This window comes from Biomphalaria glabrata, chromosome 11, assembly GCF_947242115.1.
Source record: "Biomphalaria glabrata chromosome 11, xgBioGlab47.1, whole genome shotgun sequence".
NCBI lineage: Eukaryota > Metazoa > Mollusca > Gastropoda > Planorbidae > Biomphalaria > Biomphalaria glabrata.
Window position 1 is genome coordinate 11,042,390 of NC_074721.1, and position 18,509 is coordinate 11,060,898.

Genomic DNA, 18,509 nt, shown 5'->3' on the forward strand with positions numbered 1-18,509 from the left:
GAGGCTGTCAGAGAAAATGATGGGAAGAAAGGCTTGCTACTTCAACAGACTGTAACAGACACATTACATGTATGACTAACATACATTTTATACCATCTAACTTGAAGGACCAGGAACACATTAAAATTGGATTGGAATGGAATATCGTTAAATAAAAAAATAATTTCCCGTTTTCACAAAGACTCAAATTCGCTAAGTGCTCTACTTCTCAACTTTTTTTTTTATGGATCACAAAATAAAAAAAAATTATAAACGGATTGAATAAAGTTCTGCTAGCTGAATAAGGAAAAAAATCCATGGCAAAAAACCAAGACACGTAATAGTCCAGTATACACTCTACATAGAAACATTATAATATACACTTATATTTCCAAATAAAAAACAAGTCATGATAATATTGCCTAAATTTATTTTTTTTAATGATAAACTTCTGCAATAATGTACACAACAAATGATTAGCTCACATTTAATCTCTAAACTAGTTTACAGAAGTAACTAGAGTGTAACATCAACTATATCTAGAGAGTATCCAAGCTTCAGTTTGAATTGTGTTTGCTCATTCAGTTTGAGCTGGAGAAATAATGGAGAATTAGTTTGATCTCAATTATTTATGCAATCCTAGTTTTGCCCATTAATATGCTATTGATGTATGCAAGGCTGGCTTCAGCTCATTGGAGGCCCTAGGGGAACTGAATTTGGTGGCCCTTATGAAATAGAAAAATAAAAAATAAACAGCGAAAAAAAAAAATTATGTAATTTATTAAAAACCTAGTGTACGCAGTATTTCTTCTTTCTGAAAAGACAAGATAAAAAAAAAAAAATATTTAAATTGAAACCTCATGTGCAAGGCCCCCGCCAATTGGAGGCCCTAGACAGCTGCCTAGTTTGCCTATGCCTAAAGCCGGCCCTGCTGTAAGTGTTGTATGTCCACATTTGAAAGAATGAAACATGTTCGCCTAGGTTTATTAATAAAGGAAATATTAATCTAGAGCCCTGTCATCTCTTAGTAAATTCATTTTTTTAAATTTTTGGTAATGGAATCTAAAGCAACACAATCTCACAAAGTAAGGACAAGAGTAAAAAAAAAATCATTCTAAACATTACACATGGTAGACAAATTCACAGCTGTCATGATTTACAGTGCACATGTTACTTAATGGACAAAACAGTGTTTAATCTGAACAAAACATGTTGCTATTAGAACTGGGTGGACCTTGAAGCAGCCTTCATTCTAATATTTCATTTGTAACCAAAGTCTTTAGCTGTAGATCATGTCTTATTACTCATGTATTATTGCTGTCAATATTTTAAATTTACTCTGAATGAAGACAAATGGAAACATGAGAACAAATGTATAATTAAGATTATTGAGGTTCGCAAAAAAAAACTAGCTATTCATTACAGTTTACTGCTAATGCTTTCTTTCTTTTTTTTTTTTAAGTTGTTAATTTGTATGTTGAATACCTTACAAAAGTATATCAAATTAATTATGTAGATATACAAAACATAACTTTAAAAAAAAGATAACATCATAATGCATAAAGTATGGCAAATCTGGCTTAAAAAAAACAGCTTTAACATCCTTTATCAGTTCTTTTAGTTCATAGAACCTATGTATCTGTTATACCAATCAAGTGAGCAAACACAGTGTTATTTTTTTTTATCCAACTATAACAACTAAAAAATTAAATTAAATAGTAGAACAATATATATAGATAAGTGATACAATACATGAATTTTTTTTTAATTTTGTTTTTTTTTAAAGACACATAAGGGGAGTGAATCTCTGTGCCTAACAATGTGAGCATTGGCTGGTGTCTTTACGTTTGTAGGGAGCCTGAAATTGGAAGCTCTGAAATAATTCAAATATTGATGATATGTGTTGTTAAAGCTAAGTGTACATGCAGCTACATTTGATTGATATGGAGTAATACAAGTACATTAAGTGGTAACTTTAAGCCTCACGCTTAGATTTAAAATAAAAAAACAGCTTAAAGGACTGTCCATCAAACAGCATTCACAGATCCTGCAGTTCAACAATAAACTTTATTATGCAGTTAAAAAGTGATTGAAAAAAAACAATATGTTTCCAACTTTTCAATACTGAAAGTAAATAGAGATTGTAATACCTTTTTAAACTAGATTAAGAGGTTTCAAATACTGAGCTATTAAATGGCACGATTATTGACAAGTTATTATTCTTAGTAGAGATACAATATATTGTTAGGAGATAATACGCAACATAATAAAGAATGTTTTTTCAAAATATAAAAATAATGCTAGCAAATTATTATGGCAATGATATTATAAACACAGATCATTGTGAAAGCGAACTAATACCATATATAGGAAAATACTTTAAAAAAAAAACAGAAATTATGATATAGTCATATGTATATAAATTATATTGCAAAATGATAATCTAACTTCATTATGAAGTATTAGTAAAGCAGTATAAAATATTTGTTCAGATAAAAGAAATTTTAAAAAAAGGTAAAAAAAAAAATGATAGTGTAAAAAAAATGTAGACACAAGGAATTCCTGCTAAGAAAAATATATTTGCAAACACAATATATTGAGCTTACCTCCAATATTCAGGTATATTTTTAAATGGTTATAAAAGCAAAAGTATTCACAGAAAAGATTCAAATCACTATGGTTATCTAATTTACAAGAAAACAATTATAGCTAAATTTGTACATAATCATATTTTTAAATCTAATATATATCACCAGTAACATTCTGTGCTTGATGTGTCAAAATGAAAAAGTCACAGCTGGGACTGCGTTGCAACATGAAATACTGCACTCTTCATCAATCTTCCGACTCGAAGACAAGCCATATTATTAGTATTATTAAAATGTAAATAATATATATATATATATATAAAAAACAAACATTTCAAGTGCAATATCTATGCATTTCAGGGTTTGTTACTTCTTGTACATGCTATGAAATAAAATGTGAAGTCTGCTTCAGTTGTACAGTCTATAAAGTATTCAAGTCAAAAGCTGCACTTAAACAAAAATCAAACAATATTAATAATCAAAATCCTTGTTAGTTATTTATTTATGTAAATTTGTTCTCCAAATAAATAGTACCATAAAAAATTGTTGTATCAAATTTTTTAAAAAGTTTAATATCATTGCTTCGGGGGAAGAGAATGGTCACAAAATACTTTTTAAAAATAATGGAATGATTTAAATAGTGTTTTTTTGTCACTTATTAGTATGTTGTTCTAATTGATTGACCATCACAAATTGTATATTGGTAAATGTACAATAATGAAAAACAACTTAAATATTATATAATTTAGAATATCCCTTAAATTAACAGTTTATTTAGGACAAGGTAGAAAACTTAAAAGAAAAAAGCAAAGAATTCATGTATAATTTTTTTTTCTAGTTTGTAAACCAGTTTTAGACAGTGAACCAGTGTGATGGATAACTTAATAATAATTTAAAGAAGAGGTAAAAAGTTGAAACCAAAAAGAAAATTGAAATATTTTCACGTAGTGCAAACATATTATAAGAGTTACCTATTAGATGATGAACTAAATGACTCTAAATGACAACTTTCTTTTCACCACTGTTCATGATGCTGCCAACTTTTTACCTTGTCTTACATAATATACTGTAGAGATGACAAGCAAAACTTGTGCACATTTTCATACAAATAATTCTACAAATGTTGTCCCAAAAATACTGACAAATAATGAAAGACAGATAATGTGAAATACAAATATGATATTGCAAATAACAACACAGAAGTTAGCTCCAAATATAAAAAACTAAAACAGAAGAAAAGTACACCCACTTCTGCTTACATGTAAATAAGTCTTTGATCACATAAATATCAGCAAGAAAAGATTCTACTTTACTTTAGTGTAACAAGTCACAAAACTAGTCAGTCACAAAACTAGTCATTCACAAGACAAGTCACAAAACTTGTACTTCCTTTTTCCCTAGTAAGTTAATGGTCTTACTCTTTTTATAAGAATTTTCAAAAGTGAATACAAAATTTCTACTGAATGATAAGTATTTTAGGAAAGACCAGTGAACTATGAAAGTATCAGCAGGTCCAGAAATAAAGCAGGGGGGAAGCTGTCATTTACAGGGCTACCAAGATGTTATATAAAAGTATTTTACTAAAAAGAATTGAGGTCAACATGAGGCATCTTAAAAATGTCTAAATTCGAAAATAGACATTGAAACAGACTGGAAGTCATTGAACTACCCAATTAGATAGCAGAAGATACAAAACTAAAGATCACCATTCATCATCATGTCAATCAAGTTGCCATAACACTCAAACTGTCAATCTAGACCAACAAATAGTGTCAGTGACATTTATTTACCACAGAGTTCAACTGTACCAAGAAACATTGTCAATTACATATTTCTTTAAAAAATTCAATAAATAAAATGGATGGCAAGACTTTATAAAAAAAAATCTTTCAAGTACAACAACAATGGCTAATACAAGAAATACAGTTTGAAAACATCCCTTAGCATCAAACTAATGTAAATGCCATTTATGGCCAATGATTTTTTTTTTCTCTTAAACTTAGTAAATATAAACCTAGCACAGGTAGGTAGAAATGCAGTTAAAAATGTACACATAAAATAAAGTGTATAAGTACTGTAAATCATTGTGCTATAAACAAATCAATAGATACTAAATTGTGCTCATTAGAACAAAGTAATTTTTAAATATTTTAAAAAGATAACTATTTTATACAGTCACATTAATAATCTAAATTTTATTGCAATAGAATGTACAGAAAAGGAAAAACAGACCAGATTGAAAATTTTCTGAAATTGAATAAAATGTCTATTTAAAGTTTGTGCACACGTTTACAGCACACGTTTACAGCCTATAATAATAATTTATGTGAAAAATTTGTCAGACTATTGTACAATTTTTAAAGGGTGTTAAGTCTATAATAAACTTTAATTACCAGAAAATTGTTACACTTTTGAATACTGAAGCAAATTGAATTTAATCTAAAAAAGAAATAAATGAAAGTGAATGATGTCAAAATATAAAATCACTTTATTTGCTAAACTATTGACCTTGCTATGCACTTTTCAGAAAATTTTGATATGAAATTATAATAATGATATTAAAATCACTACATATTAACCAAAAAATTATTTTTTTAAACATTCTAAAATTAATATCAATTTAAAAACTTCATGAGCATGTTTTTGTTCAGAAGGATTGATTGACTGAATATTGTTTTAAATTAAATTGATTCTCTCTAGGAGTTTTTTTTTTTTTTTAAATAAAAGTAACTAAACATTTTTTAAAATTATTATGTGCATATGTGGATTGTATTTGATAGCACTAGATTTAGATCTATTATCCTTAAAAAAAACAAATCAAACAATAAAAAGAAGTTTTAATACAGTGATCTTGATCTATTATCCTTAAAACAAATCAAACAATAAAAAGAAATTCTAATACAGTAAACTTTATAAAAATATTTTCAGATTCACACTTCAATTGTACATATCAAAAGTAATCAATATTACTGAATTATCTTCTCAAATAATTAGTCTTATCTTTCAATAACATCATTAAGGTGAAAAATGTCTTATTGTTGACATTGTTTGTTTGTTTATCGAATAGCATCAACACAAAACTAATATCTTAAATTAGGTCATCAACTAAAAGATTAATTTACATAAAAGTTTTTCAGCAGTTAAATTTTTTATGTTTATTTTAGTAAACATATTGAAAGAATATTTTAGTTTTTGTCTCAAGACTTCTTGTTGACATACCATTATTTATTAGATGTATATTCCATTTATAACTGCTCAAATAATATTGCTTTGCTTATTACACTATTTAGTTTTCTTTATTAAGCAGCATGTCTTCTTGAATTTCATGACACCTGCAACTGTATAAAGTTCCATGACCTGTGTTGGTTAAAAACAAAACAATTTTCTAGTAGTAAAAAGATTGAATGTGTTATTAAAATACATATACATATTGAATTATTGCTGAGCCCTATGAGGTATTTAAAAAATATTACAGAAAATTAAAGCTAAATTATTTAAAAAATAGATCATGAATTCAGTATCATGCTCTCATTCTAGTGCAGTAAAAACTAGTCTAACGATAACAGTACATGTTCTCAAGTAACAAACTAGTTCACTGTTTAGTGACATTAAGTCTAGCAGCTGCATACAGCCAAATTCACCTAGCGTGCAGCATTTAGTACCAGCAAGTCAACTCTTGTGCTGCACAACTTGGGCCGTACCAACCGAAGCAGCTCAACAGGGGCTATACCAGGCAAAGCTCAGTTCATGTGCAGTGCATAACAAGGTACCGCTGCAGGGATACAGGAATGGGAAGCTTGGATGTCTCAATGGGTGAGACCAGGTGTAAGATGGCACGACGACACATATCCTGGAGTGAGCAGACCTTGACTGGCAATTTGTAAATGACAATTTTCCGACCAAAGTTATGTTGCTTGATGACAGCTAAGCAGGACTCCCCTAGAGAAAATCTTGGGAAAATGTTCAAATTGACCAACTCTGACATCGGCCAGTATGCTCCTCTGATGTCCACCTGAAAAGAATACAAATTTATTTGAGGGGAACAGTAAAAATCAATTAAATTTGTGTTTGGTTACAGCAAAACTACATGAAACCAAAATCTAAACAAAATACTAATCTATGTTCAGCTTTTTTGTTAGATGTAAAAAATAAAAATAGATTTGAAAGAAAAACTGAATAAAAAGTATAGACTTAATCATTATAAAAAAATAGGTGGTTATTGTTGAGGATGATTAGAAATTGTAAATTTTTTAGCTGTTGTCAGTCATATAAACTTGCTGAGAAACATTTTTCGTGTAGCTTTAAGTACATTCTGAAATAGCATATAACATTATATCAGGCTAAACCAATCATTTAGGAATGTTTAATGTGCTACACTATTTATATTGCTCCCTTTGTTGGCAGAAACTATATTTGCTTCACAGTGTATTGATTATTATATTGCCACATTTCTCCATAGAAGGCAGTCTAAAGCTAGAAACTCCCAATAAATCTAAATATGATCGTGTGGTATTGGCTTAAGCCTGTCATGACATTGGACACATGTTCTAAGCCCCTAGCCTTCCAGCATGAGGTTTGGCCTGAATGTGTTAATCTTCATTTCTGATGGAATGCCCAAAACAATCAATAAAAAAAAAAATCATGTCTGATTACAATTGTTTAATGGAAGTAAAGGTGATTATAGTTTTCCTTGTGCTTGTAAACGTCCATAGAGGACAGCCTTTTGGTTTCACTTAGCCTCCAGCCCAAGTAGTGACCAAGAAAGTGCATGCAGCCTGATCTCCAGATAATGAATATATTGGAGATGGCAACACACAAACACAAACAGAAAGCTCAGTGTTAATACATCTGATTTCAGGATAAGGCAGAGGCTATCCAAGTGGAGACAGTTTTAAATGCCTCTTGTTTAGTACTATAACAAGCCTACATTTGCACTTATGTTTTGTTTATTTGTATAATGTTTTACTTTTTCAACATGCCCCTTTAGATTTGAAGATAATTACATCTAGTCCAAACCTCCCACAGGACCATGATGGCTCAAATGGGGGACCATCACGACCGACCATCAAGTGACAGCCCAGAGCACACATGCAGCCATAATAGTTACAGTATGCATTGGTCCAAGTACTAAATTAAGCATTATGATTAAAGGTTGAACCACTGGTTTAAATGTGTATTACATCTTATACCTCAACCTTCCCCCCTCCCTCCATAATGTCCATGAAAGTTTTTTTTTATATATTATGACAAATATATAAGACAAAAAAAAATTTCTTTTTTTTCATTTAAAAATTATATCTAGGAAGTTATTGTTTAAAATGTTATAGAATTTTTACAAAATACATAAACATTTCTTCATTATTACTGTTCATTTTCGTGCCTTGAAATTGTTTAAATTTATTATTTACTTATTTAAAAAAAAAAAAAAAAAAAAAGAACTATTCACAAATATTGTGAGTCTTCACAAAATGATTAAAAACAAAGTTTTTACTTGGAAGATTTTTTGGAAGTCTGGATAGCTCAGAATAACAATACAATTGTAGTTGCAGCCATCTGCCAGATAATTGTATCTAGCTGCCAAATAATCTCCAGTTGGACTTGACCTAAATAATGCAAAATAGAACTTTAAATCCTAAATGTTAATAATTTTAAAAAAAGTTATTAGTTATGATCCATTAAAATAATCAAATATGTTTAAGGACTGAAAGGATGTAAAAAAGAATGTGTGTGCCACATCTGAATTAGAAGTGACAAAATTGGCCCATGGAAGCAAAAGGTTGGCCACCCCTGATCTATACAGAGTAGAATGTTGTATATCTGGACATCAGTCATTTGGAACATGAAATATACATGAAATTAATCCGGATATTCGATGTTTTAATATACTAAATAGATTATTAAAAAAAACAACAGATGACATGTTGCTGTCATCAGGGTATAGAAAGTCTATTTTTTAAACAAATTTTGTTTTAGCATTTTCTAAACCTGACAAATGTTTAGCATTCAACCTATAGTTTAGTAATTAATGATCACCTGATTTGTTGGATGGATGCGTTAAAGCTAAATATTGAATGTTGCGCTGTCATTGACCAGTCCTCGGTTCTGTAAATCTGTGGGATAGTGCAACAAGGTCTATTATTAGAGGGTAAATAGAATTAGATCTATCTTATCAAAAATGTAGACTAGAAAAAATAGTCTAATAAAAATTATGAGAACTAAAATTTATTGCTTAAGTTCACAGACTTTGTCTAGGTGATAGTATTGTAAATAAAAATAAATGAAGGAATAATTGATTTTAGATTTCTGAAAAAGATATTTCATTTTTATCGTTTGTGTTGTCTATCCTGGGAGTATGTACCACTACAACACAATTCAATCTACTCAATAAATAAGATTCCATAGAATAGTGTGAATGCAATATTAAGCCAATAATCCTGAGTCCTATGTGCAGTTTAGTTTATAAAACTATTGAGTTTAATGAAAAGAAGTTTAAAGTTATTACCTTGACTGCCCTATTCCAGATTAAAACCAGTACCTTAACAACCCTGTCCTAGATTAAAGCCAATACCTTCACCGCCCTGTTCCAGATTAGAATCATTACCAAGACAGCAATGTCCCAAAATAATGCAATTACCTTCTGAGCCATGTCCCAAATTAAAGCCAATATCTTGAGTCCTGTACAAGATATAAAATCACTACCATGACAGCCATGTCTCAGATTAAAGTTAATATCTTTATAGCCCAGTAGCAGATTAAACCCAATGCCTTGACAGCCCCATCTCAGAATTTAATTAATTACCATGACAGTCCTGTCTCAGATTAAATTTATTATACCCTGACTGCTCTTTCTCAAGATTAAATGATTACCTTGACTGCCCTGTCTCAGATTAAATAATTACCTTGACAGCCCTATCTCAGATTTAAATCATTGTACCTTGACATTCCTGTCTCAGAATAGATCCTTACCTTGACAGCCCTGTCTCAGATTAAAATCATTATACCTTCACATTCCTGTCTCAGAATAGATCCTTACCTTGACAGCCCTGTCTCCTGCTGCAATGATATGCTCATCCCCCAGCTTTGTGTTGTAAGTCAAGCTGTGGTGGGCCAGGAACACCTGGACCTTGCTGATGACCAAAGGCTGTCCATCAGAATAGCACTTGTTAAACTGTGGGGGGAATATTTATGCATGCAAATTAGAAGGGCAACAATGATTTTGATGTGATACAAGTTTAATTTACACATTGTTCATCCAAGAATTTTTTTTTAATAACAAAAAGTGAAAAGGACAATAGCCATTAGATATACCTTTCATTCATAAAAAGTAAAGTAAAGTTCCCCTTTCAGAACTTGTGAACTATAGTGCAGAGATGTAAAGGTCATCTGTTTCTGTGGCCTACGGTCAACATGGGTGTCATGTGGCCAGAACAATGACCAACCGCCTTTACTTTTCCCCAGGTACCCATTAGAGCCCAAAGATATCGAAATAAAAAATCCCAGTCTTCACCAGGATTCGAACCCAGTACCCCAGGTTCAGAAGACAAGCGCTTTATCGCTCAGCCACAGCGCCTCCACCTTTTATTAATGCTTTTGTAAATAAGTCCCAGGCATTGAATCAATAAAAAACATTAACCAGTTAATTAATTAATTAGTGGTAGTTAATTAATTTAGTTTGATACTGATTAAGGGAAATATATCTTTCAGTACTGATAGATATGGCAATATAAATATACAGTTCTTCCCCTTTAGTAAGCATTGTTTATTTATATTTTGCTTGTTAGATGTTCAATTATATTTATATACATATATATCAGGAGTTTAGATAAATTATAATAACAATAAATTTGGTGAGATTATTTTTAAAACCACCTATCGGGCTGAAAAAAAATAATTAAAAAAAAAAATTAACATGACTAAAAAGAAAATCAGTTTAACTACCCCTGTAACAGAGTGGAGGAAATATACAAACTTTGTGCTTACTAACTGTATTTTTTATTACAGATAAAATATAATGAATCTATCAGCATATCATACAAGGGTGAAAGTGAGGGGGAGGGTACCTGAATATGGTAATTGATATTAGCCTGAAAGTGATAGCGAACATCTGGACGCAGGACTATGTGTGTGGAGCTGGGCGAAATATACACCTCAAACCACCTCCGCAGGCTGCTGTACAGAATGAATTGACCGCAACAAGCTCTTTGCTCCAGGTTGATGATAAAGAACTTGGTGAAGGGGGGATGACGGTCAGAGTTGATCTAAAATTAGAAACACAGACATCTGCTTTGATTCATCATTGCTTCTGTTTTTATTGTTTTAATTTTAATGTAGATGTTGCTGATAATGAAGACTAATATTTGTTTTCTTAAGCAACCAGCAATCTTTGTTGTAATTCTTGTCTAAAGTAAGTTCCTTGAGAAAAAGATTTAAATATATAATGTAAAACATAATTCAAACCAAAGAACACATGAGGTTGAGCCTGGTTGAGCTATGAAACTTAAACAATTAAGATGACATTCCATACATTACAAAGACAACATTTTATTAGCATCCCCCGAAAGGGGAAAAGACGTACGCTATTAGTTTTGCGTGGCCTGTCTGTCTGTCTGTCCCGTTTAGATCTCGTTAACTAGAAAAGAAAATCCGACATCACAATATTTTAGACCATTTAAAGTTCTGATGCAACGGCTACTTTTTTCTTTTCTGAAAGCGAAAAATCTCATTTTTTAAGCAAGCGTTTTTTTTTCATAAAAATACACTCATAAAAATACACCACTTTTACATCTATTCACTCTTAATAGTAACAAACACTTGAGGCAACTATTTACAATGTTTGTAACACATTTATGCCAACGGTTTTAGATTTTTTGTCAAAAATGTTTTTTTGTTAAGTTATGTAAGTTCTGTTATACTAAGTACTATATTTACACACAAAAAAATGTTTACTATTTTTTAAAGAGAAAAAATCTATTTAGTATGCATATAAGTCAGACATAATTTAAAACAGCAATTAATAAGTAGTTTTTCATATTACCATGAGAACTGCAGTGCCAAAAAGCTACTATATAACACCCAACCAAAGAAAAAATATATTTTTTTTTAATTTGTATTTTTTTTTTAAGGAAATGTTTTATTCTTGAGGAATAAGAGATTGGCCCTTTACAAAACAATTAGATCAATTAGATATTCATTATAAAACATCAGTAAGGCCAAGTTCATATCTAACTTCACATTCACTTTCACCTATCCTTTGGTCTGCTGGAAGGCTTGGGCACCACACAAAATCTGCCAACCTTTTTTCTCCATTATTTTCTGTCTGATAGAATTTCACTCTGATAATATTGAAACCTGCCTTTTTTACCTGCCTGGGTGGACCACTTCGGGGGCCGATTTTCTGTTTGCGTTTCCACACAAACTGTCTTTGTAACCTTGTTTTATATACATCTTTGTCATGTGATGATATAAGCTCATAGGCCTGGCAAACTAACCACTTTAAGATTAAATACTGTTATAAGAGTAGTGGCCAAATGTGTAGGGATAGAGGAGTGTGGCCACATGTGTAGGGATAGAGGAGTGTGGCCACATGTGTAGGGATAGAGGAGTGTGCCATTATCTTATACGTGACACAGGGCAGAGTGATAAGAACAGCGTCAAGGGACCTACAAGAATGTGGTGGTATTAGCTCCACATGAGTATCACCTTTGATTTGGTCAACTAATTGTTTTTTTTAGAAGGCTTTAGGGACCCAATGTAAAGAGCATGAGTGTCAGTGAGTAGACAGTCTGGTTTGGTTCAGTACAGCAAGACAGGCTGGTACAGTGAAACATTAGTGAAGTCAGGAGTACAGGAGAGTTCAGCAATAAGTGTACCTACAGTTAAGCATTTGTACAATCAGTGTTTAGTATTGCCATTGTACAGTATTGGCTGTGAATTTATTAGACAATAAAGAATCACGTTATTTGGAGCCAGAGCCATCAAGTTCTTGAGTTGGTTGTGTCATGTTGTGCAGTGTTTGCAGAGAGCCTAATAGAGTTGTAGCAATATGTTAAGAGCTTACCTCTAAGATTAAATAAGTTATGTCAGGTATGTTTAATTACCAAATAAAAAACACACCTGAATAAGTGCACTACCATCATGATAGGCTACAACACGTGTTGACCGAATGCTTCGTCTCCGCCGTCTTGGTCTGTGGTTGCGAAGATAGGCGGTCATCTCTGGACAAGTTTCACGAGGAAGCTTGACACTCACACACCTCTGAGACTCTTTCTCATATAACATCAGCTCACTTCTGGTCCTGCATAAAAATTAAATATCTTTTACAATTCAATATTAGCTTGCAAACTTTCATGTCTTCTTGGTGGAAACTGGATGGGTATTTCAAAAACAGTTCCAACAATTTTCATAAAAATCTGACAGTTTTTGTATTTATTTGTTTATTGTATCCTGGAGGGATCGTGTCACCAATCAGGAAGTTTTGACACGGGCCAACATACACAGCATCTCCTTCAACAGAGAAAACTACACTGGCTCGGTCATGTCATTCGCATGCCAGATGGAAGAATCCCTAAAGACATCCTGTACGCTGAGCTAGCAGAGAGAGCCAGACCCAAGGGTCGCCCAAGACTAACTTACAGAGATGTCTGCAAGCGAGACATGAGAGCCATGGGCATCGACCAAAGTATGTGGGAAGAGATAGCCCAAGACCGGACAGCATGGAGACAGAGTGTACATGCTGATACGAACTTTGCTGAATGCAAAAGAAATGAAGCTGCATCGGTCAAGAGAAAGAAAAAGAAAGCTGCCCTGTCAGTGAGCCTTAGGACAGATGAATATAAATGCTTGAACTGTGGCAAACTCTGCCGATCCAGAATGGGCTTGATCAGCCACTCCAGATTCTGCCCCGTCTCAAGACGTAACCAAAGCCAGTGACTCATCTGGGCGCATCCATTGTCTTACAAGACAGAAGGTGCCATATATACATTTTGGAAAAAAAAAAGGACCAAAAGAAAACCTACCTAACAGCACCAACGGGGAAACTCTGGTTTGACCATTATAATTTTTCAAAATATAATCATCTTAAAATTAAATTGAGCATTTTTCCTCATATTCTGCACAAGCCTTAGCAGGAATTACAGCACTCTACAAAATGTTTCTTTGTATTGAGTAAGAAGTTGAATAAAAAAAAATAGACGTACATGATGAGCACCATTTAAAAAAAAAAACATTAGCTGGATTGGTAATAGAAGATTGTGCAAAGCTTACTGGAAATACTCATTGCAATAAAGAAGCATTAAAAGAAATGAATAGACTGAGAAATTATAGACTACCATTAGTTTCATAAAGTAGGAATCAATTAAAGTTCCCCTTTCAGACCTTGTGGTCTATAGGGCAGATGATGTAAAGGTCTTTTTTTCTGTGGCCTATCGTTAACGAGGGTGTCATGTTGCCAGCACAACAACCAACCTCCTATACTTTTCCCCAACTAATGTCAGGTACCCATTAGAGCTGAGATGCGCCCAAAGATCTTGAAATTAAAAATCCCAGTCTTCACCAGGATTCGATCCCGGTTTGGAAGCTAAGCACTTAACCGCTCAATCACATCACCTAAAAATTGATAAAAAAGAACACTTTTTTTACACAAATACCGAAAGTGAAGCAAATTAAAAATGACACTATCTGGTGATAAAGATCAAGAAGAAAAATTGCCATATGCTCTCATTGGTCATTTATCTGCACAGAGATATAGATCATGGTATAAATAAACTATAACTCTCTTAACTTTCAGTGGATCAAGAATATCAAAATATATACTGAACCTTTCCCAAAAATGTTTTAATATTAATTGCTATTAGCACTATTCTATCCATTTGTGATGTCCAGCTGGAAATCTTTTTTTAACCCTTAAATTTTATGTAGTATATTTCTGACATTTTATTTTAAAAAATCCAAGCAATAAAATAACTGCAAAAGCTGACCTCGGGATTTAATTTCCTGTAAGTTTTACAGTATCAATTTAAAATCAGTTAAAATGTAATTCAACTAAATCTTTTGATTACTCACTTGAAACCACATCGAAAGAAGCGTCCCTCTGTGGTGTCTGGCTTATTAAAGGAACTATTCATTTGCAGCAGTGACTGTCTGTTAGAGGTATAGTCTGCTTTATCAGAGAACCCACAGACAAACCTCTGCTGACGACACCAGCTGCCGAATGAAAACATGTCTACCTCATGACCAGCCTGAGCAGCTTTCAATCTTGCATAAAACTCAAGTTTATTTGCCGCAGTGTGCTTTTTCCTTGATTTGGAGGTTCGGTTGCCCATAATACTCGAAACGTTTATTGCACTTCTAAATACAGAAATTAGAAATAAAAATATTAATGCACAATAATATGTGAGGAAATTAGAGTAGAGTAAAAACAAAACAATAACAGAACAGAATAAACCACTTCAAGTATAAAACCTCTGCTCATACAACCTACTAACAGTTGACAATGTCATTTCAATTTTATTTTGTTGTAATCCTATTGCATTAATATTAGAGATCATGACCATGATAAACACTGGCTTGAGTTGTCCTAAATGTCTATAAGTTATGATCTCTAATTGGATTTCCGCAGGACAACAGGGAATAGCAGCGAGAAGGGTATGAACCAAATGAATGAAAGTCCAGCATGCATACCACAGGACCTGGGAGCCAGTATATGCTAGTCCTAGCGCTCCCCCAGACCCTTTTGCTAGCAATGGCGGGGAGTCTACAATTTTCCCACTAACTCCAGGAAGAACCTATTCTAGGGCACAATAAGCGTCTTGCGAAAGAATAATGGGTCAGAATGTAATAAAGATTATGTACACACACATACATACATATAAATATATTTTTTCCTTGGGGGGGGGTAGAAAAAAATCCCCAGACCCCCCCCCCCCCCCCGAAAAAAATCCTAGCTACGCCCATGATATAGATAATAGATCGTAGTCTGGCTCTAGATCTAGAGCAGATGATGAAATACTAATAGAAATATGGTTTGCATTTGATTTGTCACAGACCTATAGTGTCCTAAAATAGCCTATATGCTATAGATTCAAGATATGGACAATATGGTATAGTTACTAGATCTATATTAAAACCGTATAGATCTAGTAAATAAAGATCTAGATCAGTGATTTGATGTAGAGTCCAGGTCTGTGATTTGGACCCGTACTCTCTCTCTCTCTCTCTCTCTTCTTATATAGGTCTGTGATTTTAGAATTACAACAGTAAAAACTCTCCACATTAACAAGTACATACTAAAGATAAACTTAAAATAACATGGCTGGAGATAATGCATTGAAGGATAGTCCCAGAGAACAGTCAATGTCAGACAAACATTTTCTTTCAAAGGCTGAAAATCTCAACATAAAAAAAGGAAAGAAAATTATGGCTTTAAAGGGCAAAAATAAGCTTGTGGGCTTAGTCTTAGCTAGTAGTGTTGTTGGAATTTGTATCCTTTTTGTTTTCAAGATTTTTTAATTAATTAATTTCTTATAAAAAAAAAAGTAAAGTTCCCTTTCAGACCTTGTCACTGACGTCTATATAGGGGAGTGGTAGATGATGTAAAGGTCATCTATTTACGAGGCCTTCGGTTTACGAGGGTGTCATGTGGCCAGCACAACGACCAACCGCCTTTACTTTTCCCCAACTAATGTCGTAATGTTAGGTACCCATTTGAGCTGGGTGGACTCAGAGGCGCTCTAACTCTAAGATCCCGAAATTACAAATACCAGGATTTGAACCCGGGACCCCTGGTTCGGAAGCCAAGCACTTTACCGCTAAGCTATCGCACCTCCTATTAATTTATTATACTATAATATTATTAATTATTTATTATAATTATTTTGTTATTAATTTAATATAATATTAAAGATCTAGAAAATAATCTAGATAATAGATTGAGATTCTAATTCTAAATTTATAATAAATAGTAAAAATAGTAGGGCCGAAAAATAGATAATTTATATTTTTATATTAACTAACTAACCTAGATCTAGATCTAATTATAAAATTATATTATTAATAATTTATTATGTAGGGATGTGAAAAAAAAAAAGATTGAAGGAAATAAACAAATAATTAGGTCCTGAGCTACAAGAAATGCCAGAGTGGTGTGGACAAAATGAGGCGTTGTGATGGCAACTCAATGAGATATATATGTGAGGCAACTCAACGAGATATATATGTGTTTATTTACAAGAGGACATGACAAACACATAGACATCCAGGACATCTGCCTTGAGCACAGCATCTTCTTCATATTGGCTCTAGACTTGGGCCGAAATCGTTCTCTTCTTCCCTAATGTCAACATCCTTCCTTGCCTAGTGTCTAATAGTGCGCACCTTCTGCACTATCTTGGATGGCCGTGTGCATGGCAAGGTTTTAATAATATTTAAAAATTATGATAAAAATAGTCTGAAACAATTTTTTGAAAAATGCGCATATAGACTCAAGCGAGTATTTTTATTTTAAAAAAAGTATATTAATATATGCAAATTATTAGGCTTTACAAGGCCTGACATGTTTTTTTTTGTTTTTTTTTTTTGCTTTTTTTATCACATTTTTTTCATATAGCCTATCTCAGAAACTGTAAATTCCCATAGTGTTCAATGTTAACTGTATTTTCAACTTTGTAAACAAATCGTAAGAGATATCGCAAAAATCTTGGTAGAATAATGGCCAGGCATTATATCTAACAAGGAAAAAAAATTATTATTAGACTATTTTCCTGGCCTCTATATTGGTAAAAACAAAAAAAAAAGATATTTTTTATAAATAATTTTAAAAATGTAACTTGTTAAAAATTTCTCATTATAAGCATCATAAAGGCTAATGTCTAAAGTAGTTTATAACACTTCTTTAAAACCTCTTTCATTCATTCATAAAGTATTATAATCTATTTCCAATTACAACCTGTTGAAAAAAAATAAAAAATAATGCTATCTCTAAATTATCTGTCATTTTTTACCTCCGCACTTCCAGGTTTTTTTCACCTAGCTAATTATTACTAATTACTAAATATTAGACTAGATCTAGATGATGATCTAGATGTTATTAATTTTTTACTCTTTTTACTACTTAGATTCTAAGTCTAGATCTACATTCAGATTACTAATTATTAGAGGTCTAGACAAGACAATAGTAGATCTAGATCTTCACCTATCCCTTAGTTTGTTTGACAGTTGAGGCACGATACAAGAACTGTCAGCGATCTTTTTTCATTCCTCTCTGTCTCTTGCCTTGGATAGAATGATAAAGCTGTATAAATAAAAAAACTTGGCTATACATCATTTTAAAGTTTCATTTGGTGCCTGTCATTTTGTTTTTATATATCTCATTACACAGTTTGACCTTAACACATTTTTGTCCAGATGCCTACACAATGCTATCAGTGCGGCAAGGCAAGATGATGGAAGCATTTGACAAAGTACCAGAGTGACACTGCTGACTTATCATAGGATGCTCTTGTATCAGCAGAGACTTCATGCTTGACCTCTTCATGTTTAAATAGCAAATATTGTTAGTTTGATTTTTTTTTTTTCATGATACAGATGTACATTTGATTGAGCCTAATTAGAATGATCATTTCAAACATGTTTTATGAAGCTTTAAAATTCTATGAGAACAGTAAATAAGAGAAAATTCTAAATAAGAATAAGTACCATAGCCACTGTAAAAGTATAAGTATATTGTAAACTTATTATTAGGATTTTGTCCTAACATGAGACCTGCATAACATAACATAACCTTTTACAAAAAATCTTTAAAAAATTTTATTTTATAGTAAAATTGATGCACTAATTTCACCTTTTTAATGTTTGGTCCGAAGAGTGAATGCAATATGATTTTGAGTTCATTTATCACTTTCATCATTGTATTATTTATGTGATTCAGAATGGATGTAAAACTGTTAA

The 18,509-nt window shown here is 32.2% G+C and overlaps 1 protein-coding gene and 1 long non-coding RNA gene across 2 annotated transcripts; one reads left to right on the forward strand and one right to left on the reverse strand.

The window, feature by feature from the left end:
• Positions 1 to 392: 392 nt before the first annotated feature.
• Positions 393 to 15,752, reverse strand: LOC106056712 (uncharacterized). The gene is made up of 8 exons (XM_056004471.1): positions 15,611 to 15,752; positions 14,628 to 14,912; positions 12,681 to 12,861; positions 10,628 to 10,825; positions 9,601 to 9,735; positions 8,601 to 8,677; positions 8,059 to 8,170; positions 393 to 6,579 (listed from the first exon to the last, which is right to left on the reverse strand). The coding sequence occupies exons 2-8, from the start codon at positions 14,885 to 14,887 to the stop codon at positions 6,313 to 6,315; spliced, it is 1,230 nt and encodes a 409-aa protein (XP_055860446.1). The 5' UTR covers positions 14,888 to 14,912; positions 15,611 to 15,752; the 3' UTR covers positions 393 to 6,312.
• On the forward strand, positions 15,521 to 18,136 carry LOC106056713 (uncharacterized). Its single transcript, XR_001215743.2, has 2 exons — positions 15,521 to 16,044; positions 17,967 to 18,136. It is a non-coding gene; the product is annotated as an uncharacterized LOC106056713 (long non-coding RNA).
• Positions 18,137 to 18,509: the final 373 nt, after the last annotated feature.

Excerpts from the sequence above, each read along its gene's own strand:
- LOC106056712 (XM_056004471.1), bottom strand. The coding sequence starts at position 14,887 with ATGGGCAACCGAACCTCCAAATCAAGGAAAAAGCACACTGCGGCAAAT. Across the intron at positions 10,826-12,680 it reads ATGGTAGTGCACTTATTCAG|ATCAACTCTGACCGTCATCC; the intron begins GTGTGTTTTTTA and ends TTCTAATTTTAG. Across the intron at positions 8,171-8,600 it reads GCATCCATCCAACAAATCAG|GTCAAGTCCAACTGGAGATT; the intron begins GTGATCATTAAT and ends TGCATTATTTAG.